Source organism: Procambarus clarkii, chromosome 20 (genome assembly GCF_040958095.1).
Source record: "Procambarus clarkii isolate CNS0578487 chromosome 20, FALCON_Pclarkii_2.0, whole genome shotgun sequence".
Lineage (NCBI taxonomy): Eukaryota > Metazoa > Arthropoda > Malacostraca > Decapoda > Cambaridae > Procambarus > Procambarus clarkii.
The window spans coordinates 29,201,287-29,223,557 of record NC_091169.1 but is presented as its reverse complement, the minus strand read 5'-3'; the positions used below and the strand labels follow the sequence as shown (position 1 = coordinate 29,223,557).

The window sequence follows — 22,271 nt, the reverse complement described above, 5'->3', positions numbered from 1 at the left end:
GTATTGTTTATTTTGAGATTTATTTGATTAGAGGATTTATTGCCAAACAGAATATAGAAAGTTTTGTCAATATTAAGGGTGAGTTTGTTGGCCGTTAGCTAAAGATGGACTTTATTTAGCTCAGTATTTACTGTGGCATTTAGAGCAAGGGGTCAGACTGGAGTAAATGAAGGTTGTGTTGTCAGCAAATAGAATTGGTTTGAGGTGTTGGGAGGCATTTGAAGGTCATTAATGCAGATGAGAAAGAGAGAGGGCCAAGTATGCTGCCCTGAGGACACCGATGTTGATGCAATACGGAACACTGAACACTGATGAACACCGACGTTGATACAATACTGTACTAAGATTGGAAAGATACACAAGCAAATGGGACCCCATGGGAAAAGGATGGCCAACACTTATCTAGGAAAATCTGAGACTTGGCAAATTGGTGACTATGGAGCAGTCATCAGTAGAATGAGTGATGGCTTGTTGACATGGAAGCCAGCAGCTCCAGCGGTACTACCTCCTGATGATGAGCAGCAGTAACTGGTGGAGAGGATGGGGCATTGACCTAATTACTAGGTGGATTATTTGCTGTGTTGTTTGTTCTCTTTACTCTAGACCTTGCTGCTCTCTGTTTTGCTTTGCTTCTTTCTGGGGCTTGATTTCTGGTGAGGGTAATCATGTATTCCCTGCTCTCTGCATCTCATTGAAGGAGGTCAAGTTTTGGCCTCCCTCTCCCAGTAATCTTTTAATGACTCGCAAGAGCTGATGCGACTTAACAATGTGGAGCTATCTTAGTGTGCGTAACAACAGAAGCCACTTTTTGACCCTCCAGGAAAGTAATAATTGTAGGCAAATGTTGATCATTATAACTATGCATTATTCAGTATACTGTACCACAATAAAATGGTAGGCTCATTTTCATTTATTCAGTATCATATCATAAAGACAATGTCAACTTTAGTAATTGTTAAAATTCTAAAAATATTAATTTTTACACTTATTGCACTCTGTGGACTCGTACTTGAGCCCATAATTTTTCTCCCGATACCGAGCGGTGGACTCGTGCTTGTGTCCATCATTTTAAAATATTTGTTAAAATTTTATATTTTATCCGATCAATCTGGAGTGGTTTCAAATGAGCTCCTTTAGATTGCGCACAATTTGATACAATAATGATGATGTAGCCTGACAACTGAGGTCAGAACACTTGAAAATTAGAAATACTTTTGTGGTCCAAATTTTAAAATATTTGTTAAAATTCCATTTATTGTACTATTGTTATGGGACTAGTGTTAAAATGCGTGCCTTTAGATTGTGAACAATTTGATACCAAAATGAAAGACGTAACACAAAATTGATGTCAGAACACTGTAAGATTTAAATAAATTTGTGGTGATGAGCGTCCAAAATTTAAAATATTTGTTAAAATTCCATTTATTGTTCTATTATTATGGGACTAGTTTTAAAATATGCGCCTTTATAAAGCATTTTATACCAAAATGAAAGACGTAACACGAAAATTGATGTTATCAAACTAAGTGAGTATACACATTAGGTTGCGATGTGCAAGTTGGTGCGCGTTCACAGGTAACAGTTGGCTGACTTTTGGCTTTGCTGCAGGGAGTCACGCCGGGCTTTTGGACCTTAAATGCATAAAGCCCTGTAGGGAATTCAGTTGCGAACACATTGATACCAAAACGAACGACGTAGCACGAGAATTAAGGTGTGAAATCTGAAACGAGTATACACATTTTACTGATTTTGTGCGCTCATGGGTAACTTTTGCCAACTTTAGGCTTGCTGCAGGGAGTCACGACGGGCTTTGGACCTTATATGCATATACCCCTGTAGGGAATTCTATTGCGAACACAATGATATAAAAACGCACGACATAGCACGAGAATTAAGGTGAAAAAACTGAAACGAGTATACACATTTCAGTGTCGCCGCACGCTCGCCTGCTCCGCCGGGAGCACGACATCAAAATCTGCGGTGCACCTGCACCGCGAGTGAAAGTATTAATACTGAGCCTATAAAAATAGAAGACAAAACAATTTACTGTACTTAATTTAATGTAGGGTCCCAGTCGTACAGATAGGATCATTTTCGACTCACAATAGGGAATTCCGGGTTTGAATCCTGGTGGGGCAGAAATAATTGAGCACATGTCCTATCACCTAATGCATCTGTTCATCTAGCAGTAAATAGGTACCCAGGAACTAGTTAGCTTGTTGTGGGGTTCCATATTTCAGGGGAGGTGGGGGTGAGCAGTTTGACCTTGGTGGGGACCTCAATATAAATATTCACTGTGTCAGGAGACAGGAAGCCAGAGTGCATGCATACATGTTTGGCTTTTATCGAGGTCCCCTCCAAAGCCGAATTACTGACCCCGTCCAGGATGCAACCCTACAACAACCTGACAACTCCTGAGTACCTACTCACTGCTAGATAAACAGAGGCATTAGGTGAAAGGAATGTGCCCAACCATTTCTGTCCCGCCCAGGATTCAAACCAGAATTATCGATTGTGTGTCGAGAATGAACCCAACTGTACTACCGGGACCCAATGTACATCTTACATCTTCATATAAGCCTAACATGTATATATATATGCTGGCTTCCTGATCACAAGGAATTATTGTTATTAAGTTAAAATGATTAAATTATTAATTTAATGTTATCTACATTGTGTAAATCATGCTACTGGAGATAGAATAAACTTTTGTATGTTTTTAATTCATAATTCATATGAACCTCCTTGTAATTAAAAAATTATTGTGGCCGAATTCTTTACTGGAAAAAAAAGTAAATTTTAAAGCAAATTATAAATTCTTAACTTGCGAAGTAAAGAATCCCTCACCATCAGGTCGAGACGTTGCTTGAAGGACCTCATGGAGCCCGCATGATACACACTGGACCAGATACTCGATTGGATGAAGAACAGGATGACCAAGGTTGGTGAAATTATACACATTATAGTGCTAAAATATAAACAGTTTTACCCATTAAATTTTAATTTTTAGAAATAATAATTCCATTAATTCTTAAAGGTCTTTTATATCATATGTGGATCCCTGAGCCAACGAAGTAAATCATCATTTCTTAATTTTAGCAATTTTTCCCCAGTTTCTGTGGGGAACCTCTATGGCTCCCTGGAGCTATTGGGCTAATATGCGATACATTATTCAGACAGTTCAGACAATGGTAGAACCCAATGGGGCCAGGTTCTGGCTCATGGTCCCCGGTAGGCAGAATTCCATTGAATAAAGCCCTGGTCTAATGTATCGCATATTAGCCCGATAGCTTCAGGTAGCCTCCGGGGCTCACCCAGAAAAGGGCTTTTCATTAAATTCATCGCTGGTTTTTTTATACAATCAATGTGAATATGGTTATAATACTGTACATCTTTATGGATGTAATGGAGTAACCCAAGACCTATAGAAAAATTCTGCAGTCAGATTTAATTGTGATGAGGCTATCACTTACTAATGACTTACAAATATTGTCAGATCACAATTTAGTCGTTTCCGCCTTTGTTTGAATCTGTTTCTGGGCATTGTTCCTAGACAGAATAGCAGCAAAGGAGTTTGGCATGAGCTATTCCAGGAACTGGTTTACATGTGTAATATAGGTGTATATATTATATATACACCTATATTACATATAGGGTGTACACAATGTACATATGGGTATACAATATAATATATGCAATATACTGTATTATATTGTATGTCCATATACAGAAATTACGTACATATAATTGCTGCCTTTGTCAGTCATGTGTACATAAATCAAGTTATTCAACACAAAAATACATTATGTAAACTGATAAGTGACGTCACAAACATAATGATCCATCTTGATCACTCGAATCCACAGCCATATACCTTGAGTCAACAAATTGCTTATCCTGTGATAGTGCACTCATTGACCCCTCTACCAAGCTACCGTGTACACCTACATTACCAGACAAATAGTTATTTATTATATTCTTCTTTTCCACATTGACAAAGTGACAATTTTGATGACAGATGCATATTTGCATATTTAGAGTTATTGCTGTTAATTTGGTAAAATAAAAGTAATCAAATTATGTATTTTGGAAGGTAGATAGTGAATTTTCAATTGTATCAGCTGGAATTAAAGTACCTTATCCCTTTACAGGAAAACTGAACTAACTTTGCAATGTTTCAAAATTTGTGTTTCAATTGTAGTGAGCAGTATTATATTAAAGAATAGTACAAACTTCTTGACAAATAATTTTTTCTGTGAAATTAAAGTGTTGTACATTTTTAGTGAGTAGTTAATTTACATGAAATTTGTTAATGTAATTGTATCATAATACTGTAGCATAGATTAATGTTCATAATTGACTATATTTGTTTCAACATTTTACAGAAAGTGAATTGTCAGAAAATGCTCCAACAATTGAGCTGGCAGGTGTAGACGGGAATGATGGATTGCAAGAACTGCGAGTGTTGGAGATGGGAACCCTGAAGCAGGAACCATTAGATTATGAGCTTAAGAAAGAAGAGGAGGTTGACCCCAATAAGCGAAAACTGCCACCCAGACGGAGAGGATTACGGTAAGTTGAATGCTGTTGTTCTGGAAGCACTTGTCCCACTGGGTAGAAATGCTTTACTGTATAGTATATAGATAAAGTAAACACTTCTTGTGAACAGGACTCCTATGATACTGTACTTTGCTGGAAACTTTAAATGTTTTATATAGGTGCATTGCAATACTGAAAATATGGAATATTCTTGTAAGGAGTATTCATATAGTATTAGAATTACTGTACAAATACTTTAGCAGGTTTTACAAATTATTATTGAAATCATATAAAGATTAATTAGTATAATTTTTTGTAGTGGTATACAGTATTATGATTTAATTTAAGATATGAGAAATGATTCAAGCCTTAAAGAAGCGCGAAAATGACGATGATGACTTCTCTATGGGTGAGGAAGATGACTTTTCCCCGACTACCTGACATATCGTCGACCACCACCTGCACCGCGAACAAGAGGAACATCAGGGCCAGGCAAACGAGGTAGTGAAACTTTTATTATACCACCCAGTGTAAAGTGTGTAGAGACAACCTTATTGAGTGTAATGCCTTTATTAATGTTACAAGTACAGTGGATTCCCACTTGAATGGAACTGAGTACTGTATACTGGAGAGCTGGAAGTAATAGAAGCATTCTGTTACAGTAGTATCGTATGATTGCATTGATCAATTGCAACAAGAAAAATGTAGGACTTTTGGTAGACTGCACACATGTATTTGTTGGGCTATAATTCTGTAATTCATCAATAAATGGTGGTTTCTCCTTGTTGGGGACAGTGAATCTGTCAGCCCTAGTCAAAGGTGAGGTAGTCCTTGCTAACCATGACCCAGTGATGATGTGCTCATTCTGGGTCATGAGCACATCCTTTTTAAAGGCTGTCTTTATTGGCCTTCACTTCTGGTTGTTGGGTTGTGAACTTCATGTTTCTCTGGAAGTAGAAATTCTGTTCTTTTGGTCTTGTGATGTAAATCATCATATTCATCTTCAGCTTTCAGTGCCCCTTATAGCAAAGAGTATGACCACAGGTTTCCAGAAGGGTCCTTTCATGAATGAAGCTTGCTCAGGTGGGGTTTCCATCATGTTTTCTATCCAGTGACGGTAATGCAGTACCCTGGTGTGGTACTCAAAGGTTTGGAAAGTTCCAGGTGGGACCCAGGTGGGACCATTTGAGGGACACACCAGAATGAGATGTTATATTTTAATCAACACTGAATTTTTTCATAATTTTTGTAAAATAAATTACTATTTAATTTATTCTGATTTTACAATCTGATTTTGTCAGTAATTTGCTTTGTATTTTATTGGAAGTGTTATTAGAAGTATTTTCATATAATTTTGGTATTATTTAAGAATTCTCTTAATAGGGCGCCCAAGGAAGCATTGGCCATGTTCTTCAACAATGATCAAGTTGGAGCCAGACAATCAGCACCACATTCTAGGAGGAGCCATGGATACTGCCCACATGACTGAGGTTGGTGCCAGTGACTTGGTCACTAGCATGACAGATGGAGAATTAACAGATGCAGAAAAGCACAACTTGCTTATCACATTCCAAAGGCCTGAGACCGGGGAGATGGTGATCACCATGCTTCCACCGCCACCAGCAGCTCAGCATCAGAGTGAATTCCATGACCATACAACTACAGGTCAGTCTCATGTTGTTTATATCTTCAGTATTTGTTCAGTGTCTCAGTTAAGTATCCTATCTTCCAGTTATTTTTGTACTACTTATGAAACTACTAAAGCACATCAGTGCTAAAGAGGAGGTGGTTAATGACAGATTCTCATAGATGAAAATGTCCGTACCAGTAGTTCCCAACCATTTGAACTTATGTCCCTATTTTCTAATACTCAACAGACCTGCAACCTCCTGCCACATAAGTTCATAATTGAAACAAATTGCTTAATTGGGATACTCTCCACTTGCTTATTTTTGATGATTAATAATAATAATAATAATTGTTATTTACAAGAAGGTACAATGGGTTTGTGAGTTTACATAAGATTAGTATTTTTACATTCTTGCAAAGAAACTAACACACACATAGCATTTTGGGCAGCTCTTAAATCTAAAATATCAGGTAAGATGAAAAGGTACAATGTGGCAAAAATTTATATCAACATATAACTACAATATAAGTTGACAGAGATGATTACACTGATGACGAGATATGTATCAAGTACAGTGGCACCTCGACTTACGATAATTTCGAGTTACGATGTAAATTTGATCGAAAAATGCGACACAACTTACAATAGTGTCGTCGACTAACAATATTTGTTGGTACACGTTTGGGCCGAACGAGCGCGTGGTTCCCGGTCATGCAGGCCGACCTGCCTCAGTTTACTAGAGCTGCCCGCTTAGTGACGATCATGCCTGTAAGAAATTCCGTTTTAGTGGTGATTTTTTGCTTTTCAAACATAAAACTGATTATTATTATATATCACGCCATGGGTCGCAAGAAAGTCAGTGGTAAGGTTCAACCTAAGAAAATAGTTGTGAGTAGAGGCAGTAGAGGATGTCCCTTCCTCATTAAGAAAATGTGTGAAGCATGGGAAGAACTGCAAAGCTTTGTTGAAAAAACTCCCCAGATAAAGCTGTAGCAGGCCATTGCATTGACCTTTAAATGACAATGTGATGTCTTACTACAGACAAGTGTTAAAATGTAGGGAAAAACAAGTGTCTTTAGACAGATTCTTAGTAAGACAAGCAAGCAGTGAGCCACAAGCAGGTCCTAGTGGTATGCAGGCAAAACATGCCAGAGTGTGTATCCCAGAAAAGTCATCACTGCCTGATGTTATAATGGAAGGGGACTCTCCTTCCAAACAGTAACACCTCTACTCCTCCCCTGCATCACCATCTTCCATACGCCATCAAGAGTCCTCCATAAAGGTAAGATAAACATATGTATTGTATTGTAGTTAGAGAAAAAAAAATTGTATTCAGTATAAAATGTATTTGTAAGTTAATATTTTGGAGGGCAGGAAACGGATTAATTCAAATTCCTTTATTTCTTACGGGAAAAATCGCTTCAACTTACGATACGTCTCTGGGAACGGATTACCATCGTAAATCGAGGCCCCACTGTACTAATGTTAGTCTTCACTGACGAAGGGACATCCTCTACTGCCTCTACAGTACTAACAACTATTTTCTTAGGTTGAACCTTACCACTGGCTTTCTTGGGACCTATGGCAAGATATATAATAACAACTTTTATTGCTCAGATGACCAAAAATCCGACAAAAAACTGTAAATCCTTGTGAAGAATTCAGGTGGGATAGTCACTGGGCGCGATTGCCGTGCCACCATGCGCTAGTCGACCTGTAAGCGTATCAACACCCTCGTCTTCCGAGGTAACCCTCGCATTCCGAGGCAAATTTTCCGAGCAAATCCTGCTCGTATTCCCAAAAACTCGTATACAGGGACACTCGTATTCCGAGGTACCACAGTGTGTATATGTATATATGTATGTGTGTGAGTATATATATGTATGTATGTATATATATATATGTATGTATATATATATATATATATATATATATATATATATATATATATATATATATATATATATATATATATATATATATATATATATATATATATAATCTTTGGACAACACCCACCAGTGGGACTCGAACCCAGAAAGCACAACTACCTTCCAGTAGCTGGCATAACTAGTATGCTTTAACCCACTACGCCATCAGACCTTACAAAAGAAGTATAGGCTTATAAGCTGGACACGAGTTCTCTCACATTGACAGTGGCTTGACGAAAAATGCAGACTGACCCCTCACTCATCTGGTGCCTTCGGGAGGTGGAGATGTTTGAGATATATATATCTCGAACTATTTACTTCTTTTGTAAGGTCTGATGGCGTAGTGGGTTAAAGCATACTAGTTATGCCAGCTACTGGAAGGTAGTTGTGCTTTCTGGGTTCGAGTCCCACTGGTGGGTGTTGTCCAAAGATTATTTTATCTTCACTTGTGGTTTATGCAAGTATAGGCTTATAAGCTGGACACGAGTTCTCTCACATTGACAGTGGCTTGACGAAAAATGCAGACTGACCCCTCACTCATCTGGTGCCTTCGGGAGGTGGAGATGTTTGAGATATATATATCTCGAACTATCTACTTCTTTTGTAAGGTCTGATGGCGTAGTGGGTTAAAGCATACTAGTTATGCCAGCTACTGGAAGGTAGTTGTGCTTTCTGGGTTCGAGTCCCACTGGTGGGTGTTGTCCAAAGATTATTTATCTTCACTTGTGGTTTATGCAAGTATAGGCTTATATATATAATATATATATATATATATATATATATATATATATATATATATATAATATATATATATATATATATATATATATATAATATATATATATATATATATATATAATATATATATATATATATATATATATATATATATATATATATATATATATATATATATATATATATATATATAATATATATTATTAAATATGACCGAAAAAGTAAGATTAATAATTCTAACACGAATTTTCTCAATCTTTCGTACATTTCTTTTCACTGTTGGAGGTAAATCAAAATCAATTCTCCAAAATTCATTTTTATTTCTAGTCTGACGCGACACGAGCGCGTTTCGTAAAAACTTATTACATTTTCAAAGACTTTAGTTTACAAATACACAACTGAATAGAACTTACGCATCTCCGATTTTATATCTACATTTTAGTGAGGTGGATGGGGTGAGGTGGCATTAATAGGGTATTAATTTCATCAACACAAGACAGAACAAGAGGTGGCATTAATAGGGGTATTAATTTCATCAACACAAGACAGAACACGAAACAATGGGTATTGAATAGAAGTGTTTGTAGAAAGCCTATTGGTCCATATTTCTTGATGCTTCTGTATGGAGCGGAGTCTTGAGGTGGGTAGAATATAGTTGTGCATTAATTGGCTGTTGATTGCTGGTGTTGACTTCTTGATGTGTAATACACATATACACATCAAGAAGTCAACACCAGCAATCAACAGCCAATTAATGCACAACTATATTCTACCCACCTCAAGACTCCGCTCCAATACAGAAGCATCAAGAAATATGGACCAATAGGCTTTCTACAAACACTTCTATTCAATACCCATTGTTTCGTGTTCTGTCTTGTGTTGATGAAATTAATACCCTATTAATGCCACCTCTTGTTCTGTCTTGTGTTGATGAAATTAATACCCTATTAATGCCACCTCACCTCATCCACCTCACTAAAATGTAGATATAAAATCGGAGATGCGTAAGTTCTATTCAGTTGTGTATTTGTAAACTAAAGTCTTTGAAAATGTAATAAGTTTTACGAAACGCGCTCGTGTCGCGTCAGACTAGAAATAAAAATGAATTTTGGAGAATTGATTTTTGATTTACCTCCAACAGTGAAAAGAAATGTACGAAAGATTGAGAAAATTCGTGTTAGAATTATTAATCTTACTTTTTCGGTCATATTTAATAATATATGTCTACAGGAAAGACTGCTACCAAAATATACTAATATATATATATATATATATATATATATATATATATATATATGTATATATATATATATATATATATATATATATATAATATATATATATATATATATATATATATATATATATATATATATATATATATATATATATATATATATATATATATATATATATATATATAATAAATAATATGAACAGTACTGTAATTCACTTTATTTTTAAGCTTTATTTGTCATTTTCAGAAGGTACTCAGACAGAAGAGGATATGGATCTTACAACTGGTAAGTTAATTTTATTTATACATTATTATATTGAGTAAAATATTGTGAATTTCTTTTTCTGAGACATCACATTCTGTTGCCTCCTAAGGTAAGATCTACATGTGGTCTATTGACCAAAATCACAAACAGTCAAGTAGGATGATATTCTAGCACCAGGTGGCCTCAGAGAGTTTCAGAGCATCCTTGCTGGGTGATAATGGGTGCTTGAGAGCCACTGGAAATCACTCAGACTTGCTCAGAATGATGAAGAGAGGTACATTCATTAAAACTCAAAGAAATAATAATAATATAATAATTCGTTGTGTTGGAGACAGGCAGCCATAGTGTATTCATATACATCAGGCTTATGTTGAGGTCCCCACCCAAGGTCGAATGACTGACCCCCTGCCCAGATTGCATCCCCACAACAAGTTGACTAACTCTTGAGTTCCTACTCATTGCTAGGTGAACAGATGCATTAGGTGTCATCAGTTTCATCAAGGGAAGGTAGTAAAGAACATTAATCTGTTCAGTCCCTACAGGAGCCGCAACTACCCAGAGAGACTTGTTGGGCTCCGATTGCCCAGTTAACACTTTTTGCTCATCTGGCACGTGCGCCCAAACCCACCCCAAGGTGGGCCTGGCGTTTCCTGGGAGCACTCACCCACACTAACATATGTACTCTTTCCAGTGTTCTGACCTCAATTTTCGAGCTACGTCGTTCATTTAAGTATCCAATTGTTCACAATCTAAAGGTGCGCATTATAAAACTAGTCCTTAATATTGAACAATAAAGAAATTTTAACAAATACAGTACTAGTATATTTTGGATGCTCATCACCACAAGTATTTATAATCTTTCCAGTGTTCTGACCTCAATTGTTGTGCTACATCGTTCATTATGGTATCACAATTATTCACAATCTAAAGGTGTGCATTATAAACTAGTCCCATAATAATCGAATAATAAATTTAATTTTACCAAATATTTTTAATTTTTGGATGCTCATCACCACACAAGTATTATAATCTTTCCAGTGTTCTGACCTCAATTGTTGTGCTATGTCATTCATTTTGGCATGAAATCGTTTATATTGCGCATTTTAAACTAGTCCCATAATAATTGAACAATAAATGCAATCTTAACAAATATTTAAAAATTTTGCGCAGCATGCGTCACCAGCAGACATCCGTTAATTTATTTATTGACACAGACTGCGTCGCCGCTGGACGAAAGTGTTAAGAAGAATTGAGCCTACTTTGGCACACCAAGTCGCATTTTTATTCTAAATGTTCATATTGAAACTACTCACCAAGTACTTCACATTTGAGTGCTAGATTCCCCTCAACACTGATACAGGCGCTGTGCATCTATCAGCATCTTGCTACTTCTTACTGGTTCTAGGATGCTAGAACTAACAGTTGTGAATTACTGGTCACCAGCTTGTTTTGACAGATTTCTACCATCCAAGCATCACTCATTATGGTATGAAGAAAGGGACTCTTGAAACACCAACATTTTTTCTAGCTAGTACAAAAAATAAAAAATAAAATAGGAATATTATATACTGTGTCTAACACTGCCTCTTAAATATGTAATGGCATAGAAATCACTACTTGATAATTGGCACTTAGGTCCTATTGTCACCATTTATCTATTCTGTAATACACAAATATATTTATCATTTTCACTCATTGGAAGATAAGTGAATGGTTATACTGTAATCAATGTAAATAAATCTCCTTTCAGAAAGCTATGCATAGACATCAAACTTATATCTTTATCTCTCTCTCTAATGCAAATATATTATTAAATTATTTTTCTTAAGGGCACTGCATTAAAATTCATCTGAAGAACACTAATAATTGTATTCCCAATAAGGAATTATTTCCTCAGACTGTGCCCATCCACTTGGGCTGGATGGTAGAGCGACAGTCTCGCTTCATGCAGGTCGGCGTTTAATCCCCGACCATCCAAGTGGTTGGGCACCATTCCTTTCCCCTGTCCCATCCCAAATACTTATCCTGATCCTTTCCAAGTGCTATATAGCCATAATGGCTTGGCACTTTCTCCTGATAGTTCCTTTCCCTGTCCACAGGTTGTCCTGACTAGGCTCTTCCATCATCCCATTGGCAATGTAATGCTGCATCTCACAGCTTCGCGCATTATATCGCAAGCTTTGTTTTTCTTGATTCAGCTGAATGCATGCTACCATGACCAATTGACACTGCTCAGTTCATTCTGTATTTGTTGTCAGCACCTCAAACACAATAAAAAATCTATTATTCACATAGGGGTCTCTCTCTAAGAGGAATAACTGTCACTTGTTCTGGTTCTTATAATAGTGCTTGTTACACCATCCTCACACTGCATAATTCATTTGAATTATTCTACCCCTTTATTGGGCTACTGCTACTTCAATGAATGTTCACTATGATTTGCTCACATCATAGCATAGTTAATTTATGTATTCTACCCTCTTGCATGGACCAAACAGTTACTGCTCACTTAAGTTCAAATGTTCCCTCCACAGAGCTTAACACCAGAACTACTGCAGTTAACACACTTCTCATTTATCCATTTCCAAGGGCTACCATAATTAGTGTCCAGTTAAGGAATATACCATCAATGTATTGGAAAGTGTAGCATACGCTCTTTGCAGTGTTCGTTATGTGGTCCTCAGGTGGCAGTTTCTATCCAGAACCCTCCCATAGACCTCCTCTCTATCAGATTTGATACATAAGTGAAAATAAATACCCATTTTAGCAGGGAAACACACTGTACAACCTAGACATACAATTTTTAGAATAATTATTATTTGATATACTATTGGTATTATATTTTTCTTATTCTTTACAATAATGTCATTTATTAACACAACACAACACTAAAATTACTGTACATGAGATTGGCAAGGTCAGTTTTGACTGCCTGCTGCTGAGGCTTTGCTGGTTGAAGGCCCTTGGTTTCTTGTGAGCATAGGTCTTCCAGTGTTATTAAGTAATCCAGCAAAAACTCCCAGTAACCCAGATTTCTGTCCAAGTTGTTGAAGTTTTGCAGACAAAAACTTGGATTTGATTTTGGCTGGATTACCCAAACTCCCAGTAACCCAGATTTCTGGTCCAAGTTGTTGAAGTTTTGCAGACAAAAACTTGGATTTGATTTTGGCTGGATTACCCAAAGTCCAGGTTAATGGGGTCCAGATTAGTGAGCTCTTGCAGTATAGTTTACCTTGCTTTCTTGATTTCATTAATTTCTCATACAGTAATGGATTGTTTTTGTTCACCTTTTTCTCGGTCAGTTCATCTTTATTGTAAGGCAATCTTTGATCCCATATGTGTGTCCCTAACCTCTTTAACCCTTAAACTACACAACACGTCATATGACGTGTTGAGTAACTTACGCAAAATTGCGCAACACGGGAGCCGGTCGGCCGAGCGGACAGCACACTGGACTTGTGATCCTGTGGTCCCGGGTTCGATCCCGGGGCGCCGGCGAGAAACAATGGGCAGAGTTTCTTTGACCCTATTCCCTGTTACCTAGCAGTTAAATAGGTAACTGGGTGTTAGCCAGCTGTCACGAGCTGCTTCCTGGGGGTGGAGGCCTGGTCGAGGACCGGGCTGCGGGGACACTAAAAAGCCCCAAAATCATCTCAAGATAATGTCATATGATGTGATGGAGTACCGCGCAAGATTTGAATGGCCAACGAGGTAGGGGGGGGGCATACGCTGCCTAAGGGCTACAGTAAACAGCCGCCATTTTGTAAAAAAAAATCCTGCTCTCGCCACCAACGCGTGGGAGGCCTCAGTTACCCAGCAGTCACCATGGCGAGTGCATGGCCAAACGCCTCCCGGGCACACAGGCACGCAGTCACTTACTCAAGAGCAAATAACCAATGAATTATTTTCTGATGATGACTCTGACATTGATAAGGACTACACACAATTGACTGATGATAGTAGCACAGACAGTGAATATGAGATACAGCCTGCTCCCAGGGCGAGGCCTACATGCTCACCAGTTCCACCTCGCCCAGTGTCTACTCCAATTCACTCACAACCACACAGTTCTTGTGCTTATTTAGAGTATGAGGATATTTTGGGTGATGAGTCAGAGAAAGGTGACTCTTTTTTTCTAGTTTAGTGAAGTGGATTCAGAGCATAGTACTACCAGGGCACCCAGGGAGCCGGTCGGCCAAGCAGACAGCACGCTGGACTTGTGATCCTGTGGTCCTGGGTTCGATCCCATACGCCGGCGAGAAACAATGGGCAGAGTTCTTTCACCCTATGCCCCTGTTACCTAGCAGTAAAATAGGTACCTGGTGTTAGTCAGCTGTCACGGCCTGCTTCTTGGGGGGTGGAGGCCTGGTTGAAGACCGGGGCCGCGGGGACACTAAAAAGCCTGAAATCATCTCAAGATAACCTGAAGATAACCATGCCTGTTTGCTAGTGCCAGTGGTGTTACCAAGCGAGATTTTGTTGTGTCAGAAGCATCTCGCCCAGCAAGCGCCGCCGCATGGCACCACATGAAGAACCAAGACCCTCATGTTTCACATGATTTTACCTCACGTTCACGTAGCACCCATACATTGCCTAGACGGGCTTCACTCCTGGTCCATGGTGTGCAACAATTTCTCGCCGTCGTGCCGCTCTTTCGTCTCGCAGGGCACCAGGTGTACTTGTGTGGAGTGATGGTGACGATTTTGTTCCTGTAATTTATGCCTTTGACAATAAAGACGTTGGGGATTACAGACCTTTTCCCCTGATACTGATGAGGACATGCGGGAAATAGACTATTTTATAGCATTTTATGATAAGACGCTCATGGAATATATTGTACATCAAACGATCTTCATGCGGCACATCTCATTGGAAAAAATATAACAGAATTTTCACGATTACAGTGTTGGAAAAACACTACTGTAGGTGAAATGTATGTATTTTTGGCACTATGTATGTTGATGAAACTGTTAAACACGCTGTCAGAGATCATTGGATTATTACCAGACTGTTCCAACACCTTTGTTTGGGAAATATATGTCCCAAGACAGGTTTCAGATACTCCTCAGGTGTCTTCATTTTGCAAGTAATGAAGACCAGACAGAGGATGATAGACTTTCGAGAGTCAGGCACATTATGAATGAAGTAATTGGAAAGTACAGAGATTTCTATGTACCAGCACAGAAGCTGGCGATTAACGAATTCCTTGTGCTTTTCAAAGGATGTGTTGCCTTCAAGCAGTATATTCCCTCCAAACACAACAGATTTGGATTTAAATTTCTTTGTTCTTTGTGATTGTGAAACTGGATACGTGTTACACATGATTCTGTATTCTGCTAGCAATGTAGACATTCCTGGTAACGACCAACATGGTTTCTCAGGTAGTGTGGTGAAGTCATTGATGGCACATGGATGAACAAGGGCCACATTTTATACACGGATAACTACTATACAAGTCCTTGCTAGCTAGGTTCTTGATTGAAAATAGAACTGGAATGGTTGGCACAGTAAAGCCAAGTAAAAGGGAAATGCCAGTGTTTGACAGTAATCTTGAAGTTGGTGACTGCCAGCTAAGAAAAAGTGATCAAATACTCTCAGTTAGGTGGAAAGACAAGAGAGAAGTGAACTTGCTGACAACCATTCATGATGGTACAATGGTGAACAGTGGCAAGGTGAACTGAGTAACGCAAGAACCAGTATATAAACCAGATTGTGTTCTTGATTATAATATCAACATGCATTTGGTTGATAAATCTGACATGATGGTGGGCACTGTCGAGTGTGTTAGAAAAACATTGAAGTGGACAAAAAAGTGTTTTTCCATCATGTTGACATAAGCATGCTGAGTAGCTACAATATGTATCTGATGGAAACTGGACGTAAACAAAGTTTCCATTCATTTGGTTTAACACTTGTGACACAGTTACTAACAAAGTTTAGCAAAGATGTTCCTGGCATACAAAGACCCATCATGAACCCAGTGTTGCAGCATGCTGCTACACCCAGGCTCACTTCCATGGAGGACTTTCAAGCACACAGACTAAAACATTTGCCACCAGCTGGAAAGCGTGCAATAGGCCAACGTGATTGCTTAGTTTTGCAGAACAAAAAAAAAAAAAAAAGAGAACAGAAACGTAAACTGGTGCAAACATGGTGTGAAGCATGTGCAGTCCCATTGTGTGCTGTCAACTGCTTCAATGACTATAGCTGTCTCCAAGACTTCTAAATATGCAATAATAGTGCAAAAACCTGTAAATAGTGCGTGGATGTGTGTAAATAATAATAATGAAAAATGTGAACACATATTATATTGGCGTAATTGAAAACATTTGTGTGCACATGTGTATACTCATGTATGCAAGTTGTATTATCATTGAACATGAAGTAACATTATATGCAACACAATTAGTGAAAAAAATTTGTGATAAAATATGCCTAGACACTGTATATAATGCGGCAAAAATAAATTTGTGGCAACTCTGGCTGCTTGAAGACCTCGCGCGACGCCTCCGGGACGCACCTTGCATGAGCAATCATGCAGGGTGTGACGTCATCGCTCATATTGTTGGCTCATTTACGTCATTGGTAAGTACAATTAAATTTTTCTTTCTCATGGTCAGGGAACACAAATTAACAGGTTAGGAAGATTTTTTTTTTTTTTATGTGCCTGTGGGTGACAAAGCCTAAATAGCCCTTAGCAACACAAGGGTTACCTGATTGATACCTGGTTGATGGGGTTCTGGGAGTTCTTCTACTCCCCAAGCCCGGCCCGACGCCAGGCTTGACTTGGGAGAGTTTGGTCCACTAGGCTGTTGCTTGGAGCGGCCCGCAGACCCACATACCCACCATAGCCCGGTTGGTCCAGCACTTCTTGGAGGAAACAATCTAGTTTCCTCTTGAAGATGTCCACAGTTGTTCCGCAATATTTTCTTATGCTCGCTAGGAGGGTGTTGAACAACCGTGGACGTCTGATGTTTATACATTGTTCTCTGATTGTGCCTATGGCACCCCTGCTCTTCACTGGTTCTATTCTGCATTTTCTTCCATATCGTTCACTCCAGTACGTTGTTATTTTACTGTGTAGATTTGGTACTTGGCCCTCCAGTATCTTCCATGTGTATATTATTTGATATCTCTCTTGTCTTCTTTCTAGTGAGTACATTTGGAGGGCTTTGAGATGATCCCAATAATTTAGGTGCTTTATCGCGTCTATGCGTGTCATATATGTTCTCTGTATTCCCTCTATTTCAGCAATCTCTCCTGCTCTGAAGGGGAAGGTGAGTACTGTACTGAGCAGTACTCAAAACGGGACAACACAAGTGACTTGAAGAGTACAACCATTGTGATAGGATCCCTGGATTTGAAAGTTCTCGTAATCCATCCGATCATTTTTCTGGCTGACGCAATATTTGCTTGGTTATGTTCCCTAAACGTTAGGTCGTCAGGCATCATTATTCCCAAATCCTTTACATGCTGTTTTCCCACTATGGGCACATTTGATTGTGTTTTGTACCCTGTGTTATTTTTAAGGTCTTCATTTTTACCATACCCGAGTACCTGGAATTTATCACTGTTAAATATCATGTTATTTTCTGATGCCCAGTCGAAAACTTTATTAATATCAGCTTGAAGTTTTTCAGTGTCTTCAGCCATGGTAATTTTCATACTGATTTTTGTGTCATCTGCAAAGGATGATACGAAGCTGTGACTTGTATTTTTATTCTATATCTGATATGAGAATAAGGAAAAGCAGTGGTGCAAGGACTGTACCCTGAGGTACAGAGCTTTTAACTGCACTTGGACTAGATTTTATATGGTTAACTGTTACTCACCGAGTCCTGTTTGACAGAAAACTGAGTATCTAGCGTCCTACTTTACTGATTATTCCCAATGACTTCATTTTGTGTGCTATCACACCATGGTCACATTTGTCGAAAACCATTGCGAAGTCCGTGTAAATCACATCAGCATTCTGTTTCTATTCTAATGCCTCGGTGACTTTGTCGTAGTGATCCAGTAGCTGTGAGAGGCACGATCTTCCCGCTCGAAATCCATGTTGGCCTGGGCTGTGAAGGTCATTGGTCTCCATGAAATTGGTGACCTGACTCCTAATCACTCTCTCAAATACTTTTATTATGTGTGACATTAGTGCAACTGTTCTATAATTCTTTGCCAATGCTTTGCTCCCTCCCTGGTGTGGAGGAGCTATGTCTGCTACTCTAAGTGCATCTGGTATCTCCCCCGTGTCCAAGCTCTTCCTCCACACTATACTGAGTGCCTGTGCTACTGGCACTTTGCATTTTTTTATAAATATTGAATTCCATGAATCTGGACCCGGGACCGAGTGCATGGGCATGTTTTCAATTTCTCTTTCAAAGTCTAGTACGCTCGTGTTGATATCAGTTATATTTACAGGGGTTTGGATATCCTGCATAAAGAAATTGTCTGGATCTTCCACTTTCATGTTGTTTATTGGAGTGCTAAACATGTCCTCACACTGCTTTTTTATGATTTCACTAATTTCTTTGTCATCCTCCGTGTATGAACCTTCACTTGTACGAATAGGTCCAATACTGGCAGTGGTTTTTGCTTTTGATTTTGTATATGTGAAGAAGTATTTTGGATTTTTCTTTATTTCCTGAATTGCTTTCTGTTCTAACTGCCTTTTTCAGTTTGATATGAGTGTTTCAATTTCCGCTCGATTTTTTCAGTCTCCCTATTTAAATTATTCCTACTTTGACGGGAAATTCGTGTCTGCATAAGCATTTCCATTATTTTTTCCTTCTTTTATAGTGTCGTCTGCATTCTCTTTCTACGTTGGATCTCTTTCTGGCTCTCCTCAAAGGAACATGCTTCAGAAATGAACATGTTAATTAAAGAGAGCCAGATTCTGGATTTGGGTCTCAGTAGACCCAAAATTGTCAGGAACCTGATAATAAAGGGGTGGTCCTGCAATACAAGTGCTATAAGCTCCAGACAGCAACTGAACTGCCACACAGAAAGTGGCATTTCATTACACTTGATGCTCTATTTTCTATGATAAATCTGCATTATCTACTTTGCTATAAATGCATAAAAAGTTATACAGTATAACAATGATAAAGAGTGCATGTTTTACATATAATACATATAAAGTGTTACAGTTCAGTTACATAAAACTTCATTTCAGATGATGTTGGTGTCAATGGTCACAGGTGTGAAGAATGTGGAGACATTATCCAATTTAAACGCGACTACATCCGTCACCTGCGTCAGAAGCATAATCTTCGGCCATATGAGTGTGATCAGTGTGGCAAGACTTGTACATCTCATACAGCTCTGGAAGCTCACCACAAAGTTCATGGATTAGAGAGGCCACATCGTTGTGATTACTGTGGAAAAGGTTTTGTTGATTCCTCTCATCTTAAAACGCATATTCTTACACACACAGGAGAGAGACCTCATCAATGCCAGCATTGCTTCAAGGCATTTACACAGGCATCACAGCTGAAAAAGCATTTAACTATTCATGAAGAAAATCATCAATTCAAGTGCTCAGTGTGTAATCGCACTTTTGCTCACCGTGATACTCTCTACACTCACATGAAAACCCATACTTCAAATCGTCCATTTATCTGTGACATTTGCAGTCTTGGTTTTGTCACTAGCAGTGGCCTCAACCGGCACAGAAAGGTTCACAAGAGATCTAGTGACCCTGTTGGAGGTCTTCAGGATGAACTTAAATGCACAGTGTGCCAAGCCAATTTCACTTACAAAAGAACGTTGACAAAGCATATGACCACTGTGCACGGGGATGGCATTGAAGTCAAAGAGGAAGATGAAGCTGCTGGGAAACCATTTTCAGATGAAGTTTCAATTGTGGAACAGCTTCGGGAACAGCTCAATGAAGGGTATGCACCTAAAACCTCTGAACTGTATGATGAACCTAAACAGTCAGAAACTCTTGAAAGCAAGTTTCCTACAAATCCATTCAAATGTGGCATATGTGAGGAATCATTCACGGATGTTGATGTGCTCTGTGATCACTACACAAATTCTCACACTGGTGATCAAGAAGTGTACTGTGATGTATGTAGTGTTGGTTGTGCTACAGAACAACAACTTGAGCAGCACAAACAGCTTCATATTTTTGAAGAACAACAATCTATAATACACACTTTGCCAACAGAGGAATTTCCTTATGTTTGTTCTATTTGTGGAAAGAACTTCAGAAAACATCAAGAATTTGTAAGGCATCAAAGAGGACATACACAAGAAAAGAACTATAAATGCGATCTTTGTGGTGCTGGTTTTCCACTGAAGTCTGCTTTGGATAAGCATGTTTTAGTTCATACTGGTGAAAGACCATTTAAATGTGACATTTGTTTAAAGAGTTTCCGACAAAGTGCAGCATTGGTCAGACACAAATTGTGGACTCACAGATTAAAAAACCAAAATAAGTGTGAATTATGCGGTAAAACTTTCTTTACTCCAGCCCTGCTTCGATATCACCTTGATAGCCATGGAGATGCAGGCCAGTCTGTGAAATCTCGTCTTGTAGAAATATCAGAAGTCGAGGAGCAGTTATTAGAGCAACGTCGTGGCATTAAGCAAGAAGAAAGAATAGACTTAGAAATTAGTAAAGATTTAAGGAGTGAAGGTGAGCATAATTGTGAGTACTGTCATAAGATTTTCCCATCTTATGTCTCGCTTCTCACTCACAAACTTACACATAAACTATCAGCGTCTTATAAATGTGATGTATGTCACCGTACATTTCGTGAGAAAAGGTATCTGCAAAAGCATAAATTAACCCACAAAGGAGTGAAGAGTTGGAAATGTGACATTTGTAAGAAAGCTTTTGCCACAAAACTAACTTTAATCAGACACTCTCATGTGCATCTGCGTGAAGCTCTTCGTCCTGGTCCTGATTTGCCCTTCATTCATGAGGAAGGAGAGGAGGGAGGGGAGATGATAAGTGGAAGTACACTTCCGTTAATCCTCAAGTGTGATGAATGTGGTATTGATTTTGCACATAAAAGTCACTTTGTTCGCCATAAACTTTTACACTCTGGCACTCCACTTCTAAAGTGTGGCTTGTGTAATAAATTGTTTGTGCACAAGAGTGATATAATTCGACATAAGGTCATGCATTCATTCATGTTTACCTGTGATGAGTGTGGACGAAACTTTCACAAGCGATCATTATTTATCATGCACAAGAAGAAACATATTGATGACAAGCCATTCAAGTGTGAGTGTGGCAAGAGCTTTTCTACAAGTGGTAATTACAACACTCATAAGCGTATTCACAGTGGTGAAAAGCCATACAAATGTGATATGTGTGATTACAGGTGTTCACAGAGTGGCCGGCTTATAAAGCATAAAAGAATGCATAGCGGAGAAAAGCCATACCAATGTGAAACTTGTGGCAAGTACTTTGCCAATCATGAATCAGTCAAAATTCACATGAGAATTCATTCTGGAGAAAGACCATTTAAATGTGGTAACTGTGGTAAGACTTTCATAAACAACAGTAGTCTTAATCTACACATGCGGGACCACATTCGGGAGGAGATGTTTAAGTGTGATATTTGCAACCACAAATTTCGGCGAGAGCATCACCTTGAAAAGCACAGACAGTTTCATCACCTTCAACAGCAATATCAGAATGCCAATCTAGGCCTTGAGACAGATGGAAATGTAGAGGTCCATCTTTATATGTGTGAGATATGTGGTAGAGTATTTGATAAGAAGAAATACCTATATACTCATCACAATGTTCACTCACGTCAGCGTAGCTTTCCATGCAGTTTTTGTGGAAAACAACTGGCATCTCGTCTTGCACTGAAGAACCATAACTTAATTCACACTGGAGAAATGCCCTTTAAGTGTAGTCAGTGTAAAAAAGAATTCCGTAGCTCATCAAATCTAAAACGTCATGAGCTCACA

At 38.5% G+C, this 22,271-nt stretch overlaps 1 protein-coding gene across 1 annotated transcript; it reads left to right on the top strand.

Moving 5' to 3' along the window:
- Positions 1-387: 387 nt before the first annotated feature.
- LOC138366789 (zinc finger protein 11-like) lies at positions 388-22,265 on the top strand (the record flags this gene model as incomplete). Its single annotated transcript, XM_069328071.1, has 7 exons — positions 388-498; positions 2,854-2,941; positions 4,386-4,572; positions 4,967-5,040; positions 5,923-6,204; positions 10,323-10,361; positions 19,510-22,265. Coding segments are annotated over exons 1-7 (3,537 nt in total), but the record flags the coding sequence as incomplete, so codon positions are not given.
- Positions 22,266-22,271: the final 6 nt, after the last annotated feature.